The sequence below is a fragment of the Mustela nivalis genome, assembly GCF_964662115.1.
Source record: "Mustela nivalis genome assembly, chromosome: 6".
NCBI classification, from domain to species: domain Eukaryota; kingdom Metazoa; phylum Chordata; class Mammalia; order Carnivora; family Mustelidae; genus Mustela; species Mustela nivalis.
The window spans coordinates 769,034-789,338 of NC_139025.1; the positions used below are offsets into that span (position 1 = coordinate 769,034).

The 20,305-nt window shown below is 39.8% G+C and overlaps 1 protein-coding gene across 1 annotated transcript in view; it reads left to right on the top strand.

The window, feature by feature from the left end:
- LOC309867990 (uncharacterized protein) overlaps positions 1-20,305 on the top strand; it is a 368,605-nt gene that overhangs the window by 150,959 nt on the left and 197,341 nt on the right. Inside the window, exon 5 of the mRNA XM_082737339.1 lies at positions 1,309-1,494. Within this exon, the coding sequence (XP_082593465.1) occupies positions 1,449-1,494 (46 nt within the window). The 5' untranslated portion in view covers positions 1,309-1,448. The remainder of the gene's footprint in view (positions 1-1,308; positions 1,495-20,305) is intronic.

The following is a 20,305-nucleotide window of genomic DNA, read 5'->3' on the forward strand; positions in this document are numbered from 1 at the left end:
AATAGCCAAAGTATAGGAAGAACCTGGATACCCATCAACAGAGGAATGGATAAAGAAGATGTGGTATATATACACAATGGAATACTACGCAGCCATCAAAAGAAATGAAATCTTGCCATTTGCAATAATGTGGACAGAATTAGAATGTATTACACTGAGTGAAATCAGTCACTCAGAGAAAGACAATTATCAGATGATCTCCCTGATATGAGGAATTTGAAAGGCAGGACAGGGGGTCGTTGGGGGTAGGGAGGGAAAAAATGAAACAAGATGGGATCGGGAGGGAGACAAATCATAAGGGACTCTTAATCACACAAAACAAACTGAAGGTTCCTGGGGGGTGTGGGAGTAGGGATAGGGTGGTTGGGTTATGGACATTGGAGAGGGTATGTGCTATGGTGAGTGCTGTGAAATGTGTAAGCCTGATGATTCACAGAGCTGTACCCCTGGGTTAAATAATAAATGTTCAAGACAGCAACATGCTTGAATGTTCAAGGATTTGTGCAGAGCAAAAAAAAAAAAAAAAAAAAAAAAAATCCTACAAATAAAATTATATACAATATAAATTCTTCAAAATTAAAACTAGTCTAAGAAACATGAGAAAAGCCCATAGTTGTGTGTCAACAGGTGAAGAAGGGAAGTGGAAGGAGGAATTCCAGAGAAAATACAGGAAGTTTTATGGAGAATTGATTTGTTCATTCTGGATAATGTTGAATCTGACACCCATGTCTATCTTATCACACTCTGCCTGTATGCCATTCATTCCATTCAAGAACACTCACCAAAATTCTTACAAATAATCCCAGATATGACTTGGGAGGAACACATAGACATTGAAATGTTAGAAAATACACCTACACAAACCCGATGCTCTCTATATTTCAGAGCAACATAGAGATGAAGTAAAATCATCCCATCCCCATTACAGGAGGGTTTCCACATTCCTCAACAGCCTGCCCACTCTGTCCTCCAGGTGGTTCAGGGGACAGTGTGTCCTGTGGAGATGAGCACAGGGTCACATACTGGGGCTCACTCTCACCCTGTGTGTGCTCTTGGACACCTCACAAAACCCTCTAAAATTCTGGGTGTAGGTTTTCATTTCATCATGGCATAACATAACATCAATTCCACAACATTTATGTGAATATGTAAAAATAAAGTAGCACATGTCTAAGTATATACTCTGGAAAGTTATATAATGAAAATCATTTTTTTTCTAAAGTGGTCAAAACAACCAAAATGAAGGCAGTCAGATGTATTCTGGTCATTGCCCTTTATGGTCACATAGATCCCAAGCTGAATATATAGTCAGAGAACATGCAAATAGGGCCCACCCTCTGCTGGTTAAAAACAGCCCAAACCTGACTCTGCAGCTGGGAGAGGAGCCCCAGCACCAGGATTCCCAGGTGTTCCATTCAGTACTGAGGACAGGACACAGACAACTCACCATGGAGTTTGTGCTTGGCTGGGTTTTCCTTGTTGCTCTTTTAAAAGGTAATTCATGGTGAACAAGAGACGTTGAGGATGTGAGTAGATATGAGTGAAAGAAATCATGGCTGTGTGACACTTTCCTGACCATGATGTCTTGTGTCTGCAGGTGTTCAGGGTGAGGTGGAGCTGGTGGAGTCTGGGGGAGACCTGGTGAAGCCTGGAGGATCCCTGAGACTCTCCTGTGCAGCCTCTGGATCCACCTTCAGTAGCTATGCCATGTACTGGGTTCGCCAGGCTCCAGGGAATGGGCTCCAGTGGGTCGCAATTATTGGCAGTGATGGAAGTAGCACAAGATACGCAGACTCTGTGAAGGGCCGATTCACCATCTCCAGAGACAACGGCAAGAACACACTGTATCTGCAGATGAACAGCCTGAGAACCGAGGACACGGCCGTGTATTACTGTGCAACAGACACAGTGAGGGCACTGCAGTGCGAGCCCAGACACAAACCTCACAAAACAAACTGAGGGTTGCTGGGGGGAGGGGGTTTGGGAGAAGGGGGTGGGATTATGGACATTGGGGAGGGTATGTGCTTTGGTGAGTGCTGTGAAGTGTGTAAACCTGGTGATTCACAGACCTGTACCCCTGGGGATAAAAATATATGTTTATAAAAAATAAAAAGTTAAAAAAAAAACTAGTTATGTACTATGTGGTCGCAAGCTGAACATAATTTTAAAAAGGAATTTAAGGAGATAAAGTTGCAATAAAATAAATAATTAAAGCTAGAATTCTGGGAGAAACATTTCCCAATACAAATACTGAAATTATAATCAAAATTTATGTTCAAACTAACATCTCAGGGGAGATATAAAATGGTTTGTGACCAAAACAGGGCAACAGCACTCAGGGTGGTGTGGCCCATGAAAGGGCACTGGAGAGGCACCTGGCCATGAACTGGGAGCCACGCAAGAGGGTGCGTGTGTGAGCCCATGGCTTGGTGCACAAAGTGGCTACATCCACAACAGCTCTCAGAATGATGTGACACCAGACAGGACACTGGGTCAGCACCCAGCATGACCTGGGAGGTGCGGAAGAGTGTGCACTCACGAGCCCACACCCACTAACAGTTGCAAAGTCAGAAAGCACGGAGACACTCATGTGTCACTGGAACTTTCCCCAGAGAATTGCAGTGGACATCAATAATGCACGTCTGGGGATTTGGGTACACATAGAGGTGGAGATGGATTGACCTGAAGTGGGGGTTGGGGTCCAGGCCACCACATTGTGGCTCTGGTCTGGAGATTCCCACATGTTTGCCATGTTTGCTCTGACCCTCTGAGGAGAAGCAGAAAGCCACCAGGGAAAAATAACGAGACACAGGATCAGCCCCCATTCAGCCAATGACCCTGACAAGAGTAGGGTAACTCCAACAGGACAAAGATGCATGAGAAGCCAAGCATCAGGCCCCTCCCCCAGAAGACAGACTGGAAGAACAGGTGAAGGATCAGGTTACTTCCCACAGGAACAGGAAACTCCAGCACCAGGGGAAATTACATAGGGAGCTCCAAGTGTTCCCTCAGGACTTGTTTATACTCAGGATAAAAGTTTACATTTCTTTTTTTCTTTTTTCTGTTGCTTGCTTTTTCTTTTTTACCCTGTTCCCATTTCAGTCTTATTTCCCAACATCAGTTTCTAAGTTTCAAATCTTCATTTTATAGATTTAAGCCCCACATAATCCCATTTTTCCCTCTATTCTATTTATATATAAAATAAGTTCTGATTTCCTTAACATTTTCAAATATAGTATCTTCTAACATATACCAAAAATCAATCAGGAATAGGGAGATCAAAGCAATTGGTGGAGGTTTAGGGGGCCCAGTTTAAGCAGGTCCCTTGCATTTAGCTGTGTATCTATAAAACTATTTTGAACATCCATAAAATCAACCTGAGATGTAAGGATATATATGTGGATTCTACAAAAATTGGCTGTGTTTGACAAGATGTTTATTATACCAGCTCACTTTTTCATAGACCATTTTTAAGCTGTATTTTTACAAACCTATATTTTTAACAGGCATATGATTTATTTTAGCAAGCTGTTCACTCTACTCAGTTTTACCTTTTGATATATTCATCTTTTAATTTTCTAGTGATTTTGAGATTTAGTGTCCTCTAACATACAGATCAAAATTCACCCAGGAACAACTGAAGCACTCTATTTTGCCCAAAATGAAAGTTACAGTCACTCTTTACTTGCCCTCTTTTTTATTTTCTACTCTCTATATATTTTATAAATAATTTTAAAATTTTTTTGATGTTTTTAACTTTAATTCTTTTCAGTGTTCCAAGATACATTGTTTATTCACCACACCCAGTGATCCATGCAATATGTGCCCTCCACAATACCCACCACCAGGCTCAACTAACCTTCCACCCTCCCCCCTTGCAAAATCCTCAGTTTGTTTCTCAGAGTCCACAGTCTGTCATGGTTAGTCTCCCCCTCCAATTTCCTCCAACTCCCTTCTCTCCAGTTCCTCATGTCCTCCATGTTATTCCTTATGCTCCACAAATAAGTGAAACCATATGATAATTGACTCTCTCTGCTTGACTTCTTTCACTCAGCATAATCTCTTCCAGTCCCATCCATGTTGCTACAAAAGTTGGGTATTCATCCTTTCTGATGGAGGCATAATACTCCATAGTGTACATGGACCACATCTTCCTTATCCATTTGTCAATTGAAGGGAATCCTGGATCCTTCCACAGTTTGGCGACTGTGGTCATTGCTGCTATGAACATTAGGGTACACATGGCCCTTCTTTCACTACATCGACATACTTGGGGTAAATACCCAATAGAGCAATTGCAGAGTCATAGGATAGCTCCATTTTTAATATCCTAAGGAATCTCCACACTGTTTTCCAAAGTGGTTGCACCAACTTGCATTCCCACCAACAGTGTAAGAGGGTTCCCCTTTCTCCACATCCTCTCCAACACACGTTGTTTACTGTCTTATTAATTTTGTTTATTCTAACTGGTGTTAGGTGGTATCTCAATGTGGTTTTGATTTCAATCTCCCTTGTGGCTAGTGATGATGAATATTTTTTCATGTGTCTGTTAGCCATTTGTATGTCTTCATTGGAGATGTGTCTATTAGTGTCTTCTGCCCATTTTTGACAGGATTATTTGTTTTGTGTGGGTTGAGTTTGAGAAGTTCTTTATAGATCCTGCATATCAGCACTTTGTCTGTAATGTCATTTGCAAATATCTTCTCCAATTTCATGGGTTTCCTCATTGTTTTGTTGATTGTTTCCTTTGCTGTGCAGAATTTTTTGATCTTGATGAAGTCCCAAAGTCACTTTTGCTTTTGTTTCATTTCCCTTTGGAGAAATATCTTGAAAAAAGTTGTTGTGGCTGATATCGAAGAGGTTACTGCCTATGTTCTCCCATATAATTCTGATGAATTTCTGCCTCAGGTTGAGGTCTTCTATACATTTGGAGTTTATCTTTGTGTATGGTGTAAGAGAATGGTTGAGTTTCATTCTTCTACATGTAGCTGTCCAATTTTCCCAGCACCATTTATTGAAGAGACTGTCGTTTTTCCACTGTATATTTTTTTCCTGCTTTGTTGAAGATTATTTGACCATAGAGTTCAGAGTCCATATCTGGGCTCTCTACTCTGTTCTACTGGTCTATGTGTCTGGTTTTGTGCCAGTACCATGCTGTCTTTGTGATCACTACTTTGTAGTAAAGCTTGAAATCAGGCAACGTGATGCCCCTAGTTTTGTTTTTATTTTTCAATGTTTCCTTAGCTATTCAGGGTCTCTTCTGATTCCATACAAATTTTAGGATTATTTGCTCGAGCTCTTCGAAAAATGTCAGCAGAGTTTTGATAGGAATGGCATTGAAAGTTTAGATTGCTCTAGGCAGTATAGACATTTTAACAATGTTTACTTTTCGAATCCATGAGCATGGAATGGTCTTCGATCTTTTTGTGTCTTCTTCATTTCTTTCATGAGTGTTCTGTAGTTCCTCGAGAACAGACCCTTTACCTCTTTGGTTAGGTTTATTCCCAGGTATCTTATGGTTTTGGTGTTATAGTAAATGGAAATTGTATAGTAAATTGATTCTCTAATTTCCCTTTCTATATTTTCATTGTTAGTGTATAGGAAAGCAACTGATTTCTGTACATTGATTTTTGTATCCTGCCACATTACTGAATTGCTGTATGAGTTCTAGTAGTTTGGGGGTGGAGTCTTTTGGGTTCTCCATATAAAGTATCATGTCATCTGCAAAGAGAGAGAATTTGACTTCTTCATTGTCAATTTGAATACCTTTTATTGCTCTTTTTTGTCCGATTGCTGTTGCTAGGACTTCTAATACTATGTTGAACAAAAGTGGTGAGAGTGGGCAACCTTGCCGTGTTCCTTGTCTCAGTGGGAAGGCTGTCCACTTTTCCCCATTGAGAATGATATTTGCTGTGTGTTTCTCATAGATACCTTTTATGGAGTTGAGGAATGTTCTCTCTATCCCTATACTTTGAACCGTTTTTATCAGGAACAGATATTGTATCTTGTCAAATGCTTTTTGGAGAGGACCATGTGGTTCTTCTCTCTTCTCTTGTTGATTTGTTTTTAACATTAATTGATTTGTGAATGTTGAACCATCCTTGTAACCCAGGGATAAATCCTACCTTGTCATGTTGGATAATCTTTTTAATGTGCTGTTGGATCCTATTATGTAGGATCTTGATGAGAAACTTAGCATCCATTTTCATCAGGATAATGGTCTGAAATTCTCCTTTTTTGTGGGGTATTTGCCTGGTTTGGGGATCAGGATATTTATAAATAGAGTCTGGAAGATTTCCTTCTGCTTCAGTTTTTTTTTTTTTTTTTTAAACATCTTCTGGAGAATAGGTATCATTTCTTCTTTGAAAGTTTGGTAGAATTTCCCCAGGGAATCTGTCAGGTCCTGGGCTTTTGTTTTATGGGAGGTTTTTGATCACTGCTCCAATATCAACACAAAAGAATGGAAATAATCAAAATTTAAAAATTAATGAATGTGATAGAAACTACAGATACAGAGGAACTACAGATACAGTGGAACACATCAACGAACCTAGAAGCTGGTTTTTGAAAGAATCAATAAGATTTATAAACCATTGGTCAAATTAATCCAAAAGAAATGAGAGAGGACCCAAGTTAATAAAACTATGAGTGAAAAGGGAGAAATCATGACTATCACCAGGGAAATAGAAACAATTATCAGAAATTAATATTGACAATCATATGCCAATAAATTAAGAAACCCAGATTAAATGGATGCATTTCTGGAAACCTATAAACTTTCAATACTGAATCAGGAAGAAATTGACAACTTGAATAGACCAACTGCTGTTTTAATGTAGAAAACCCATTGAATATTTTCAAATTAGCATATTATTTTGCAGTAAGTGACTGTTGCCACTGAGGTCCCTGCACATAATCTCAACCAACAAGTCACTTAGAGAAGAAAGCTTTTGTCAGCAATGAGACAACCACTTTGAGCAGGAAGTCAGAGGTGCTCAAATAGGACAGAATGGCAGGGATATTGTCAGCAGCACTCAGTATCCCAGCACAGCAGACGCTGCTGCATTGTGAATGGTTTGGCTGGATGCCAGTGTTCCTGATGCACAGGATCCTTTCAGGAATGGAAACTACTGGATCTGGAGACAGAACACAAGTTCTCTGATCACCCTGTGGGGTCAAAGGGACTGATCTATGAAAACCTAAATTGAGGTTGATCAGAAGTGCACCTGAAACTGAATTCCTCCATCTTGTCATTTTCTCTAAGATTCTACCCTCTCTTGTGTGTTGCAAAAGTCAGTTATGCTCCCTCCTCCTGAAAGTAACAGCTTTATGTACAAGAGGTCATATAGTGTTGAGGGTGCTTCAGAGAGGTCTCTGGTGTGTTTGTGTGTTCTCTGCTGTTCCGTATTAGCTGGATTTTCCTTCAGGCCAGTTGTCTACAGAGCCTCTCCTTGCCTGCAGTTGGCAGCGTTCAGTCCTTGGCCAGAATTTGTGGAGTTTTAAGTAGGTGTGCTCTGCTGAGCTTCTTAAATGAGACCTGATAGCACTTCCTTAGAACTGAGGCTCTGCAGAATTCCCTGGTCAGGAGATGTGTAGAGTGCAAATTGCATCCACTCTGGAGAACAGGATGTAGATTCCTCAAATACTTACAAGTTGAATTACACTATGAACCAGCAATCACACGACTGGATATTTACCCAAAGAGTAGTTCACAGATATTTACCCAAGAGACTAGTTCTCAGAGAACCTCACACCCCTATATTACCAGCAGCATTATTTACAATAGCCAAACTATGGAAACAGCCCACGTGTCCACTCATTGATGAATGATAAAGAAGAGGTGGTATATATAGAGAGAGTGGAATGTTACTCACTCATAAAAAAGAATGAAATCTTGCTATTTCCAATGACTTGGATGGAGCTAGAGTTTTATGGTAAGTGTATAAGTCAGTGAAAGACAAATACCATATAAATTCACTCATATGTTGAATTTAAGAAAAAAAAATACATGATGAAAGGGGGAAAAGGGAGATAAAACAAGAAACACACTCTTAACTACAGATAACAAACTGACGGTTACCAGAGGGGTGGCAGGTGGAGGTGGGTTATGTAGGTTCTGGTCTTGTTAAATATGCCCTTTGATAAATAACTGTAATTGAAATAAAAACTTTAAAAATAACGGCAAACAGGGATTGTGTTCATTCTTCTGAACTTCACAACATACCGCAGAAGGATTTTTCCATTAAACAAAGCTGATATTATTCAGGGATTTACTAATTACCACTTCTGGGAAACTGAATGGTTAACAAACTACCAAGACCCAAATTACTGAACTCCTATTGCTATAAAGTGACTCATTCTGAAAAACATAACTAATCCTTAGATTTTTAAGGTTTTATAGCTTGTAGGTTTAGGAAGTCACTTGCTTATTTTTTTGATTTATTTTTTATTTATTTTCAGGATAACATTATTCATTTTTTTTAAGATTTTATTTATTTATTTGACAGAGAGAAATCACAAGTAGATAGAGAAGCAGGCAGAGAGAGAGAGAGAGGGAAGCAGGCTCCCTGCTGAGCAGAGAGCCCGATGCGGGACTCGATCCCAGGACAATGAGATCATGACCTGAGCCGAAGGAAGCTGCTTAACCCAATGAGCCACCCAGGCGCCCCCATTATTCATTGTTTTAATTAATTTATTTATTTTCAGCATAACAGTATTCATTATTTTTTCACCACACCCAGTGCTCATGCAATCCTTGCCCTCCCTAATACACAGGGCATAGGGAAGTTCTGTTTTTAATTTCTTGAGGAATCTCCACACTGTTCTACAAAGAGGATGCACCAACTTGCATTCCCACCAACAGTTGAAGAGGGTTCCCCTTTCTCCACATCCCCTCCAACACATATTGTTTCCTGTTTTGTTAATTTTGGCCATTCTAACTGCTGTAAGGTGACATCTCAATGTGGTTTAATTTGAATCTCCCTGAGGGCTAGTGATGATGAACATTTTCTCTTGTGTCTAATAGCCATTTGTATGTCTTCATTGGAGAAGTGTCTGTTCATATCTTCTGCCCATTTTTTGATATGATTGTCTGTTTCATGTGTGTTGAGTGGGAGGAGTTCATTATAGATCCTGGATATCAACTTTTTGTCTGTACTGTCATTTGCAAATATCTTCTCCCATTCTGTGGGTTGCCTCTTTGTTTTCTTGACTGTTTCCTTTGCTGTGCAGAAGCTTTTGATTTTGATGAAGTCCAAAAAGTTTCTTTCTGCTTTTGTTTCCTTTGCCTTTGGAGACATATCTTGAGAGAAGTTGCTGTGGCTGGTATCGAAGAGATTACTGCCTATGTTCTCCTATAGGATTCTGATGGATTCGTGTCTCACATTGAGATCTTTTATCCATTTTGAGTTTATCTTTGTGTACAGTGAAAGAGAATGGTCGAGTTTCATTCTTCTACTTATATCTGTCCAGTTTTCTGAGCACCATTTATTGAAGAGACTGTCTTTTTTCCACTGTATATTTTTTCCTGTTTTGTCGATGATTAATTGACCATAGAGTTGAGGGTCCATATCTGGGCTCTCTACTCTGTTCCACTGGTCTATGTGTCTGTTTTTATGCCAGTACCTTGCTGTCTTGGTGATCACAGGTTTGTAATAAGCTTGAAATCAGGTAACATGATGCCCCCAGCTTTATTTTTGTTTTTCAACATTTCCTTAGCGATTTGGGGTCTCTTCTGATTCCATACAAATATTTGGATTATTTGCTCCAGCTCTTTGAAGAATACCAGTGGAATTTTGATCGGAATGGCATTAAAAGTATATATTGTTCTAGGCAGTATAGACATGTTAACAATGTTTACTCTTCCGATCCAAGAGCATGGAATGGTTGTCCATCTTTTTGTGTCTTCTTCAATTTCTTTCATGAGTGTTCTGTAGTTCCTCAAGTACAGATCCTTTACCTCTTTTGTTAGGTTTATTCCAAGGTTCTTATTATGGTTCTTGGTGTTATAGTAAATGTAATCGATTCTCTAATTTCCTTTTCTATACTTTCATTGTTAGTGTATAAGAAAGCCACTGATTTCTGTACATTGACTTTGTATCCTGCCACGTTGCTGAATTGCTGTATGAGTTCTAGTAGTTTGGGGGTGGAGTCTTTTATATTTTCCATATAAAGAATCATGTCATCTGTGAAGAGAGAGAGTTTGACTTCTTCATTGCCAATTTGGATACCTTTTATTTCTCTTTGTTGTCTGATTGCTGTTGCTAGGACTTCTAATACTATGTTGAACAAGAGTGGTGAAACTGGGCATCCTTGTCTTGTTTCTGATCTCAACGGGAAGGCTGCAAGCTTTTTCCCATTGAGGATGAAATTTGCTATGGGTCTTTCATAAATGGATTTGATGAGGTTCAGGAATTTTCCCTCTATCCTTATACTTTGAAGCGTTTTAATCAGGAACGGATGCTGGATTGTGTCAAATACCTTTTCTGCATCAATTAGGAGGACCGTGTGGTTCTTCTCTGTTCTCATATTAATTTGTTGTATCACATTGATTGATTTGTGAATGTTGAAGCGTCCTTGTAGCCCAGGAATGAATCCCACCTGCTTATGGTGGATAATGTTTTTAATGTGCTGATGGATCCTGTTGGCTAAGATCTTGTTGAGAATCTTAGCATCCATAGTCATCAGTGTTATTGGTCTGAAATTCTCCCTTTTTTGGTAGGGTCTTTGCCTGGTTTGGGGATCAGGGTTATGCTGGCTTCATAGAAACAGACTGGAAGTTTTCCTTCTGCTTCAATTTTTTGAAACAGCTTCAGGAGAATAGGTGTTATTTCTTCTTTGAAAGTTTGGTAGAATTCCCCAGGGAATCAGTCAGGTCATGGGCTTTTGTTTTTTGGGAGGTTTTTGTTCACTGCTTCAACCTCGCTACTAGATATCGGTCTATTCCGGTTGTCGTTTCCTTCCTGGTTCAATTTTGGTAGTTTATAGTTTTCCAGGAATGCATCCATTTCATCTAGGTTGCTAAGCTTATTGGCATATAACTGTTGATAATAACTTCTGATAATTGTTTCTACTTCCTTGGTGTTCATTGTGATCTCTTTTCATTCATAATTTTATGAATTTGGGTTTTCCCTCTTTTCTTTTGGATTAGTGTGGACAATGCTTTATCGATCTTATTGATTCTTTCAAAAAACCACCTTCTAGTTACATTGATACCTTCTACTGTATCTCTGGTTTCTACCTCATTGATCTCAGCTCTAATCTTGATGATTTCCCTTCTTATTTGTTGAGTTGGTTTGATTTGTTGTTGATTCTCCAGTTGTTTAAGGTGTAGAGACAGCTGGTGTATTCCAGATTTTTCAATTTTTTTGAGGGAGGCTTGGATGGCTATGTATTTCCCCCTTAGGACTGCCTTTGCTGTATCCCATTGGTTTTGGACCAAAGTGTCTTCATTCTCATTGGTTTCCATGAATTGCTTCAGTTCTTCTTTGATCTCCTGGTTCATCCAAGCATTCTTAAGCAAGGTGGTCTTTAGCTTCCAGGTGTTTGAGTTCCTTCTGAACTTTTCCTTGTTATTGAGCTCCAGTTTCAAAGCATTGTGATCTGAGAATATGCAGGGAATAATCTCAGTCATTTGGTATCAGTTGAGTCCTGATTTGTGACTCAGTTGGTGGTCTATTCTTGAGAAAGTTCCATGTGCACTTGAGAAGAATGAGTATTTTGTTGTTTTAGGGTGGAATGTTCTGTATATATCTATGAGGTCCATCTCATCCAATGTGTCATTCAATGCTCTTGTTTCTTTATTGATTTTCTGCTTCGATGATCTGTCTATTTCTGAGAGAGGCATATTAAGTTCTCCACCGATTAGTGTATTCATGTCAATATGACTCTTTATCTTGATTAGCAGTTTTATTAAGTAATTGGCTGCTCCCATATTGGGAGCATAGATATTTACAATTGTTAGATCATCTGGGTGGATAGTCCCTTTAAGGATCATGTAGTGTCCTTCTGTATCTCTGACTACAGTCTTTAGTTTAAAATCTAATTTATCTGATATGATAATCACTACCCCAGCCTTCTTTTGAGGCCCATTGGCATGAAGAATGCTTCTCCATCCCTTCACTTTCAGTCTGTTTGTATATTTAGGTTCAAAATGGGTCTCTTGTAGACAACATATGGATGCGTCCTGTCATTTTATCCAATCTGCAACCCTGTGCCATTTGATGGGCACATTTAGGCCATTCCCATTGAGAGTGATTATTGATAGATACGTTTTTATTGACATCGAGTTAGATTTGAAGTCTTTCTTTCTGTATATTGTCTTTATATTTCTGTTCAATGCTATTCTTAGGATATTTCCTCTTTTATAGAAACCCCCTTAATATTTCCTGCAGTGTCAGCTTGGTGTTTGCATAGTCTTTAAGCCTTGCCGGTCTTGGAATCTCTTTCTCCATCCATTTTGAATGTCAGTCTTGCTGGACTAAGTATTCTTGGCTGCCTATTCTTCTCATTTAGTGCCCTGAATATATTTTGCCAGCCTTTTCTGGCTTGCCAGGTCTCTGTGGACAGGTCTGACGTTATTCTGATGGGCTTCCCTCTGTAAGTAAAGAGCCTCTTTCCCCTAGCAGCTTTCAGGAGATTATAGCTACAATTATAATTCCTCAATTTGACTATCAGGTGTCGTCATTTTTTTTGGAATTTATAATCTTGGGTGTTAACCATTCAGCCTCTAGTACATGAACTCTGGTTTCATTCGCGAGATTGGGAAATTTTTCATGAAGGACTTCCACTATATTTTCTCGACTTCTTTCTTTCTCCTTCCCCTCGGGGAGTCCAGTTATTCTGAAGTTGGAATGCTACATGGCATCATTTATTTCCCTGATTCTTTTTTCTTGGTTTCTAAGCTGTTTGTTCCAGGCTTCCTCCTGATCCTTTCTATCTGTTTGTCTTCCAGATCACTAATTCTATGTTCTGCCTCAGTTACCCTAGCTTTGAGAGAGTTTAGATTAGATTGGAACTCATTGAGAACATTGTGAACCTCGGCCCTGGTAGCTTTCAGCTCGCCCTAACATTGTGAACATCATCTCTCATCGCTTTCAGCTCACCCCTAATCAATTCCGTTTGGTCATCCATGGCTTTCTCCAACCTAGCTATGGCCTGGATAATTGCTAGTCTGAATTATTTTTCTGACATATTGTCTATGTTGATAGCCATGATCTCTGTTGCAGAAGGTCCATCCTCTGTATTTTTCTTCTGTTGGGCATTCATCCCCCTAGTCATTTTGGTGGGAGATGACTGAACAGATGTATCATGGATGTATCAACCATGGTGCAGTCAAGGTGTACTTCTGAGCAATCAGGATTTCCCACCCAAATGAGAGAAAAAAGAAAAGAAAAATAAAGAGAAAAAAAAATAGAGAGAGAGAGAGACAGGAAAGAAAGGGAAGATGAAAGAGAAGGTTCAGCTCAGATGGGACCCAAGGTATGAAGCAGACAAACAAAAACAGACAAACAAAAAGACTGATAAAAGTATATGACAAGAGAAAAAAATATATATATGCAAATAAGGGAAGAACCTCGTCAAAAAGAACCCCAAGTGTAAGATTATATGCTATCAGGACAAACACAAAAACACAGAAACACTGGTGGATGAAGAAGATGGGAGAGTTCTTATAAATTCTCAGTGTGTGTGATGAAGGTTGTTTTGATTCTTCCTGGATGTATCTTGATATCTTTGTTAAAGGACTCAACTTTCCTAAGATAAAGGGGATTAAAAATTGGTTTACCTATAGGGGTAGTATTGTTTGGGGAAAGGGTATTACTTTGAAGTTTAACTCTATATGAATATTAGAAGATAAAAATAAAAAGGAATAAACTAGACTAAACTAAAATTTAAAAAAGGGAATTCAAAAAATAGAAGTGCAAAAGAAAAACATAGGTGTATGTATCAAAATGTTCAGGTTAGAAGGGTATTATGGAATTTGATGTACTGTAGAGCACGCTGTGATGGTAAATAGGTTAAAAAAAATTACCCATGTGTAAAAAAAAAAAAAAAAAATGAACCAGAATAGTGGTAACTAGTGAAAAATAAAAGTTATCCTATGAAGTAGTGGTTGTTCTCTTGTAGTCCTTTTTTTTTTTTTTTAATTCTTGGTTTGTTTTCTGGGGGAGGGCCTGCAGGTGGGTTGTTAGTCATTGATGTTCCCTGAGATAAGTCCTCCCACCCCCATCAAAGGGGTGGGCTCTGAGGAAACTGGTTTTTTTCAGGCTTTTGTTATCTGGTGGGTTTTTTTGTCTGTTCACTTTTTTTCTCTCAACTTGACCGCTTTTTTTTTTTTTTTTTGGAGTTATATATTTTTGATTTTATTTATTTTCAGAAAAACAGTATTCATTATTTTTTCACCACACCCAGTGCTCCATGCAATCCGTGCCCTCTATAATACTCACCACATGGTACCCCAACCTCCCACACCCCCGCCTTGTCAGCTTTTGATGGTTTTTGTAGTTTTAGAGGAAAACAAGCCACACCCTGATCTCCCTCTCAGAGAGAAGCCTCAGTCTGGCTGCAGAGCCTAAATAAGTTCCCCCTTGGCTGCTGGCAGAGCAGGTTCCAAGTCGTGGTCCCTAGGGATGCAGGATCTTTTGCCTTTACCCAAAGCCAAGGCAGTGGTGGCTGTCTGGGAGCTCCCAACTGCCAGAGAGGTTCCAAGGGGCAATCGCACACTGAGATTTTCCCACTGGCTGGGGCTGGGAGTGCCTGGTCTTTCTGGGTCTAAGAGTGTCTGACTTGCGTGCACTTCTCTCAGGAGCGGCTATGGGTCGCGCGCGCATCTCAGGCACTGAGAACGGGGCGCAGGTCCGAAAGCACCAGGCTGGGCTTTTGCACACCTCTGACAAGAGAGAGACTGGGACTCCTATCTTGGGCTCTGAAACAATGGCGCGGGTCAAAGAGCTCCATCTGGGACTTTACAACTCTCTCAGGGGAGTATGAGGGACCTGCGCGCGAATCTCAGGCTTTGTAGCAGGGCTCGCGCATTCTGCCCACTGGCATGGCTCCCATCCCTTCACAGGAGCAGGAACCCACCGCATTCTCGGGCGCGCTGGTGGCTTAGGGACCAAGACCTGGTTTCTCCGCTGCACTCTCTCTGCCTCAGCGCCAGGGAGGCTGTCCTGGGACCAGGGACTTAAGCCCCTGTCCCTAGCCGCCCGATTCCCACAATTCCCCCCAAACACCCCCCGCGATCCTTTGCTCTTTTGGAGTGCTTTCAACCAGTCTCCAAGTTAATGCTGGTCCCCAGACGCAGGGCACTCTGGCTCGTATTGGGGTATTACTTTCCAACCAGTCGCCTCTAGTGGCTCCCTCCCCCTTTTGATATCAGTCCTCCATTCTCACTCTGCTTTGCCTGCCCACTGGCATCTTCTGCCCCTGTAGAGATCTAGTAGTGTATAATCCTACATCTCAGGCTGATTTCATGGGTGTTCAGAGTGTTCTGGTAGATAACCAACTCACTTTAGGGGACCAGTTGAAACAGTGTGTCATACTTCTCCACCATCTTATCCCCCTCCTGTAATTGAATTTAAATTACACAAATAAAATAAAATAAAACCTTCAGGCTCAAAAAAAAAAAAAAAAAAACAAGATAAAGAACTACAACAAAAAAAATTCCAACATCAGATGGTTTTCTCTGTGGAAGATAAATATTTAAAGAAAAATTAAGGCTTATACACTGCAATCTCTTCCAAAAAGCTGATGAGAAATAAATATGCCCCAATTCACTGTATGACACCAGCATTACTTCAACACCAAAGCCAGGCAAGGACCATACAAGAATGGAAAGTTCAGGTTAGTATCTCCCATAAACATACCTGCAAAAATCCTGGCCGACTGAACACAAATGCACACTGAAATGATTGTACATGATGACTTAGCGTGAATCATCCCTCTGATGCAAGGCTCCTTCAACACACACAGATCCATAAATGTGACAAACTGCATCAACAGAGTGAAGGATTGAATCTACATCATCCTCTCCATCGATGCCTAAAACTGTTTGAAAAAAATCAACACATGTTTATCACTTAAAAATCTCAATTAGTGAAAAACAGAAGGAAATTACTTCCACATAATCATGGTCATATATGAAAAGCCTAATACACCTGACACCATATTCAACAGTGATAAAAAATGATGCCTTTCCTTGTCACATCCAGACAAGGATGCTCATTCTTACCATAAGGATTCAACATGGCATCATGAAGGAGAATAAAATGTGCAATCCCAGTGTGTCATCTGGTCCTTGGGTTATTGTGAATGAAATTCACTTGAGAACCTGCCAGTGGACAGACAGACTGAGCCTCCTTTGCCCACTAACAGCAAGAAACAAATCTGTGGGAAAGTTCTCTTCCCTGTACCAGGAGGGGAGAACCATCCTCAGCCACACAATAAGGAACTTGGGACCCATAACACTGTGCAAATAAATCTTGTTCATTCTTCACTAATTTACTAACCCAAACCCAAATCGTTGCATCAAATCTTCACAAATCCAATGCTTGGTTATCTAAGAGGCACAAGTGCTGCCTACTTTGGTCATTCTCTAGGTGGCATATTTTTGGGAGCTTATTGCACATGCAACCTGAAATTCATTTTCCCCTTAGACCTGGTCTATGTCCATTGAGTTATTAGGCCAAAAACCCAGAAGAAAAGAAGGGAAAACTTTCTGGCCCTCACCTGGAAAACCTTTGCAAAGAGATTGGCAGTAAAAAATAAAAGATATTAAAATCAATAGACAAGAAGAAAAGACTATTTGTCTCCATATAACATGGTCTTATACATAGTCAAAGCCCACAAACTTCGTAAAAAAATATCTTAGATTTTTTTTAACGATTTCAAGGAAACTTCAGCATACAAAATCAAAATGCAAAATAAAGCAATGCTTCCATACATTAACAAGAAATTATCTAAAAAAGAAATTAACAAAATAATTTCATTTACGCTGGTACCATAAATAAAATAATTAGGACTAAACATCATTAAAGGGGTAAAATAATTTATAATCAGTCTACATTAATGAAAGACTTTTTAAAATGCACAAATAAATGATAAGAAAACTCCGTGGCAAAAATTGACAAGGTAAGAAACAGTAAATGTTGGAGAAGTTACAGGGAAAAGGGACCCCTCTTACACTGTAGGTGGGAATGTACATTGGTAAAGCCAGTTTGGAAATCAGTGGGGAGTTTCCTCAAAAAATTAAAAATAGAGCTACACTCCATGGTGAATAAAATAAAACACATAACAAGATAAATAAATTAAAAATAGAGATAAATAAATACATAAATATTTTAAAAATAGAGCAACCTATGATCCAGCCATTGCACTACTGGGTATTTATCCCACGATACAGATGTAGTGAGAAAAAGTGACTATGTGCATTCTAATGTTCATAGCAGAATTGTTCACAATAACCAAACTGTGGAAAGAGCCAAGATGCCCTTCGACGGATGAACGGATAAAGAAGATGTGGTCCATATATACAATGGAATATTACTCAGCCATCAGAAAGGATGAATACTGAGTTTTTGATTCAACATGGATAGCAGTGGAGGAGATTACGCTGAGTGAAATAAGTCAAACATAGAAAGCCAATTGTCATATGATCTCACTTATTTGTGCAACATAAGGAATACCATGGAGGACATTAGCAGAAGGAAGGGGTGAAGGGGAGAAATCAAAGTGACAGATGAACCATAAGAGACTACGGACTCCAGGAAACAAACTGGGTATTTTAGAATGGAGGAGGGTAGGGGGATGGATGAGCCTGGTGGTGGGTATTAAGGAAGGCAGAGGTCGCAAAGTGCATTGGGTGTTATACAAAAAACAATGAATCAAAAACTAATGATGTGCTGTATAGTGAGTAACATAGCAAAACAATTTTTAAAATGCTGTAATAGGAAAAAGAAGAAAAGACAATTCTGTTCATATGTTAAAATACTACATACTGACACAGTGCCATCTAAACAAAGTGATCTAAAAACAATGGAATCTTTGTTTTTAACTTGTAAAGAATTGAACCTACTTCTGGTGCTAAGAATATACTCAGAGTATATGCAAATAGGGTCTTACTTTCACTGAATAAAACTGCCCAGATCGGACCATGCAGCTGGGAGAGGAGCCCCAGGCCTGGGATTTCCACATGTCCACATTCACTGAGCAGGACAAATCACAGAGAACTCACCAGAGTTTGTGCTTGGCTGGGTTTTCCTTGTTGCTCTTTTAAAAGGTAATTTCTGGAGAACAAAAAAAATTGAGGATGTGAGTGGATGTGAGGGAGAGAAACCATAGGGGTGTGACAAATTCCTGACTGGAATGTCTTGTGTCTACAGGTGTCAGGTGTGAGGTGCAGCTGGTGGAGTCTGGGGGAGACCTGGTGGAGCCTGGGGGGTCCCTGAGACTCTCCTGTGCAGCCTCTGGATTCACCTTCAGTAACTATGACATGAACTGGATCCACCAGGTTCCAGAAAAGTGGTCACAGTGGGTCGCAGTTATTTGGGGTGATGGAAGTAAAACATACTATGCAGACTCTGTGAAAGGCCGATTCACCATCTCCAGAGACCATGGCAAAAACATGCTGTATCTGCAGATGAGTAGCCTGAGAGCCAAGGACACGGTCGTGTATTACTGTGTGAAGGACACAGTGAGGTGTCCTCAGTGTAAGCCCAGACACAAACCTCAAACTGAAAGAGTATCAGACCAGCAGAGAGTGCATACTACTCACCAATTCTGTCTTTACTCCCAGGAGCAGGTGCAGATGGAAGCTATGGCAGGTTTCCTGTCAGAGTCTGGGGTTTCCTCTCCATAGAGCAGTTTCCTCAAGGGAGCCTCCTTGACATTATTCTGTACTTACCTATTTACTCTCTCACTTAGAATCTTAGTTGTAGCAGAAAGACAAATATACTAACATGCACAAAATACAGAGTCAAGTACATTAGTTAACTCTTGTCCTTAAATACCAATAAATTACAAATATCCTGATGCAGGTAACAAAACCTTTAAAGTAATCACAGTGGTACTCACTGTGGATCACAAAAACCTCCAGCAGAGCCAGATGATATCTCTCTCTCTCTCTCTCTCTCTCTCACACACACACACACACACACACACACACACGAGTATAAAACCTCTATCACAATCATGTAATTTCTCTGAAGCAAAAGTGGTCCTAAGAAAAAAATACACAGCATACAGGAAGACCTCAAGAAGCAAGAAAGATATCAAATAAACCACAAACATTACACCTAAAGGGGTTAGAAAAAAATCAACTGAAACCTGTATATAGCAGAATGAAGTAAATAGCAAGATTAGAGCAGAAGTAAATTATATAGAAACTAGGAAACAACAGAAGAGGTGAAAGAAACCAGGGTCTCATTCATTTTTTTTTAATTAATTAATTAATTTATTTATTTATTTTTTAATTTTTTATTTTTTATAGACATATATTTTTATCCCCAGGGGTACAGGTCTATGAAACACCAGGTTTACACACTTCACAGCACTCACCAAAGCACATTCCTTCCCCAATGTCCATAATCCCACCCCCTTCTCCCAAACCCCCTCCCCCCAGCAACCCTCAGTTTGTTTTGTGAGATTAAGAGTCACTTATGGTTTGTCTCCCTCCCAATCCCATCTTGTTTCATTGATTCTTCTCCTACACACTTAAGCCCCCATGTTGCATCACCACTTCCTCATATCAGGGAGATCATATGATAGTTGTTTTTCTCTGCTTGACTTATTTCACTAAGCATGATACACTCTAGTTCCATCCATGTTGTCGCAAATGGCAAGATTTCATTTCTTTTGATGGCTGCATAGTATTCCATTGTGTATATATACCACTTCTTCTTGATCCATTCATCTGTTGATGGACATCTAGGTTCTTTCCATAGTTTGGCTATTGTGGACATTGCTGCTATAAATATTCGGGTGCACGTGCCCCTTTGGATCACTACGTTTGTATCTTTAGGGTAAATACCCAATAGTGCAATTGCTGGGTCATAGGGCAGTTCTATTTTCAACATTTTGAGGAACCTCCATGATGTTTTCCAGAGTGGCTGCACCAGCTTGCATTCCCACCAACAGTGTAGGAGGGTTCCCCTTTCTCTGCACCCTCACCAGCATCTGTCATTTCCTGACTTGTTGATTTTAGCCATTCTGACTGGTGTGTGGTGGTATCTCATTGTGGTTTTGATTTGTATTTCCCTGATGCCGAGTGATATGGAGCACTTTTTCATGTGTCTAGCAAACTCATTCATTT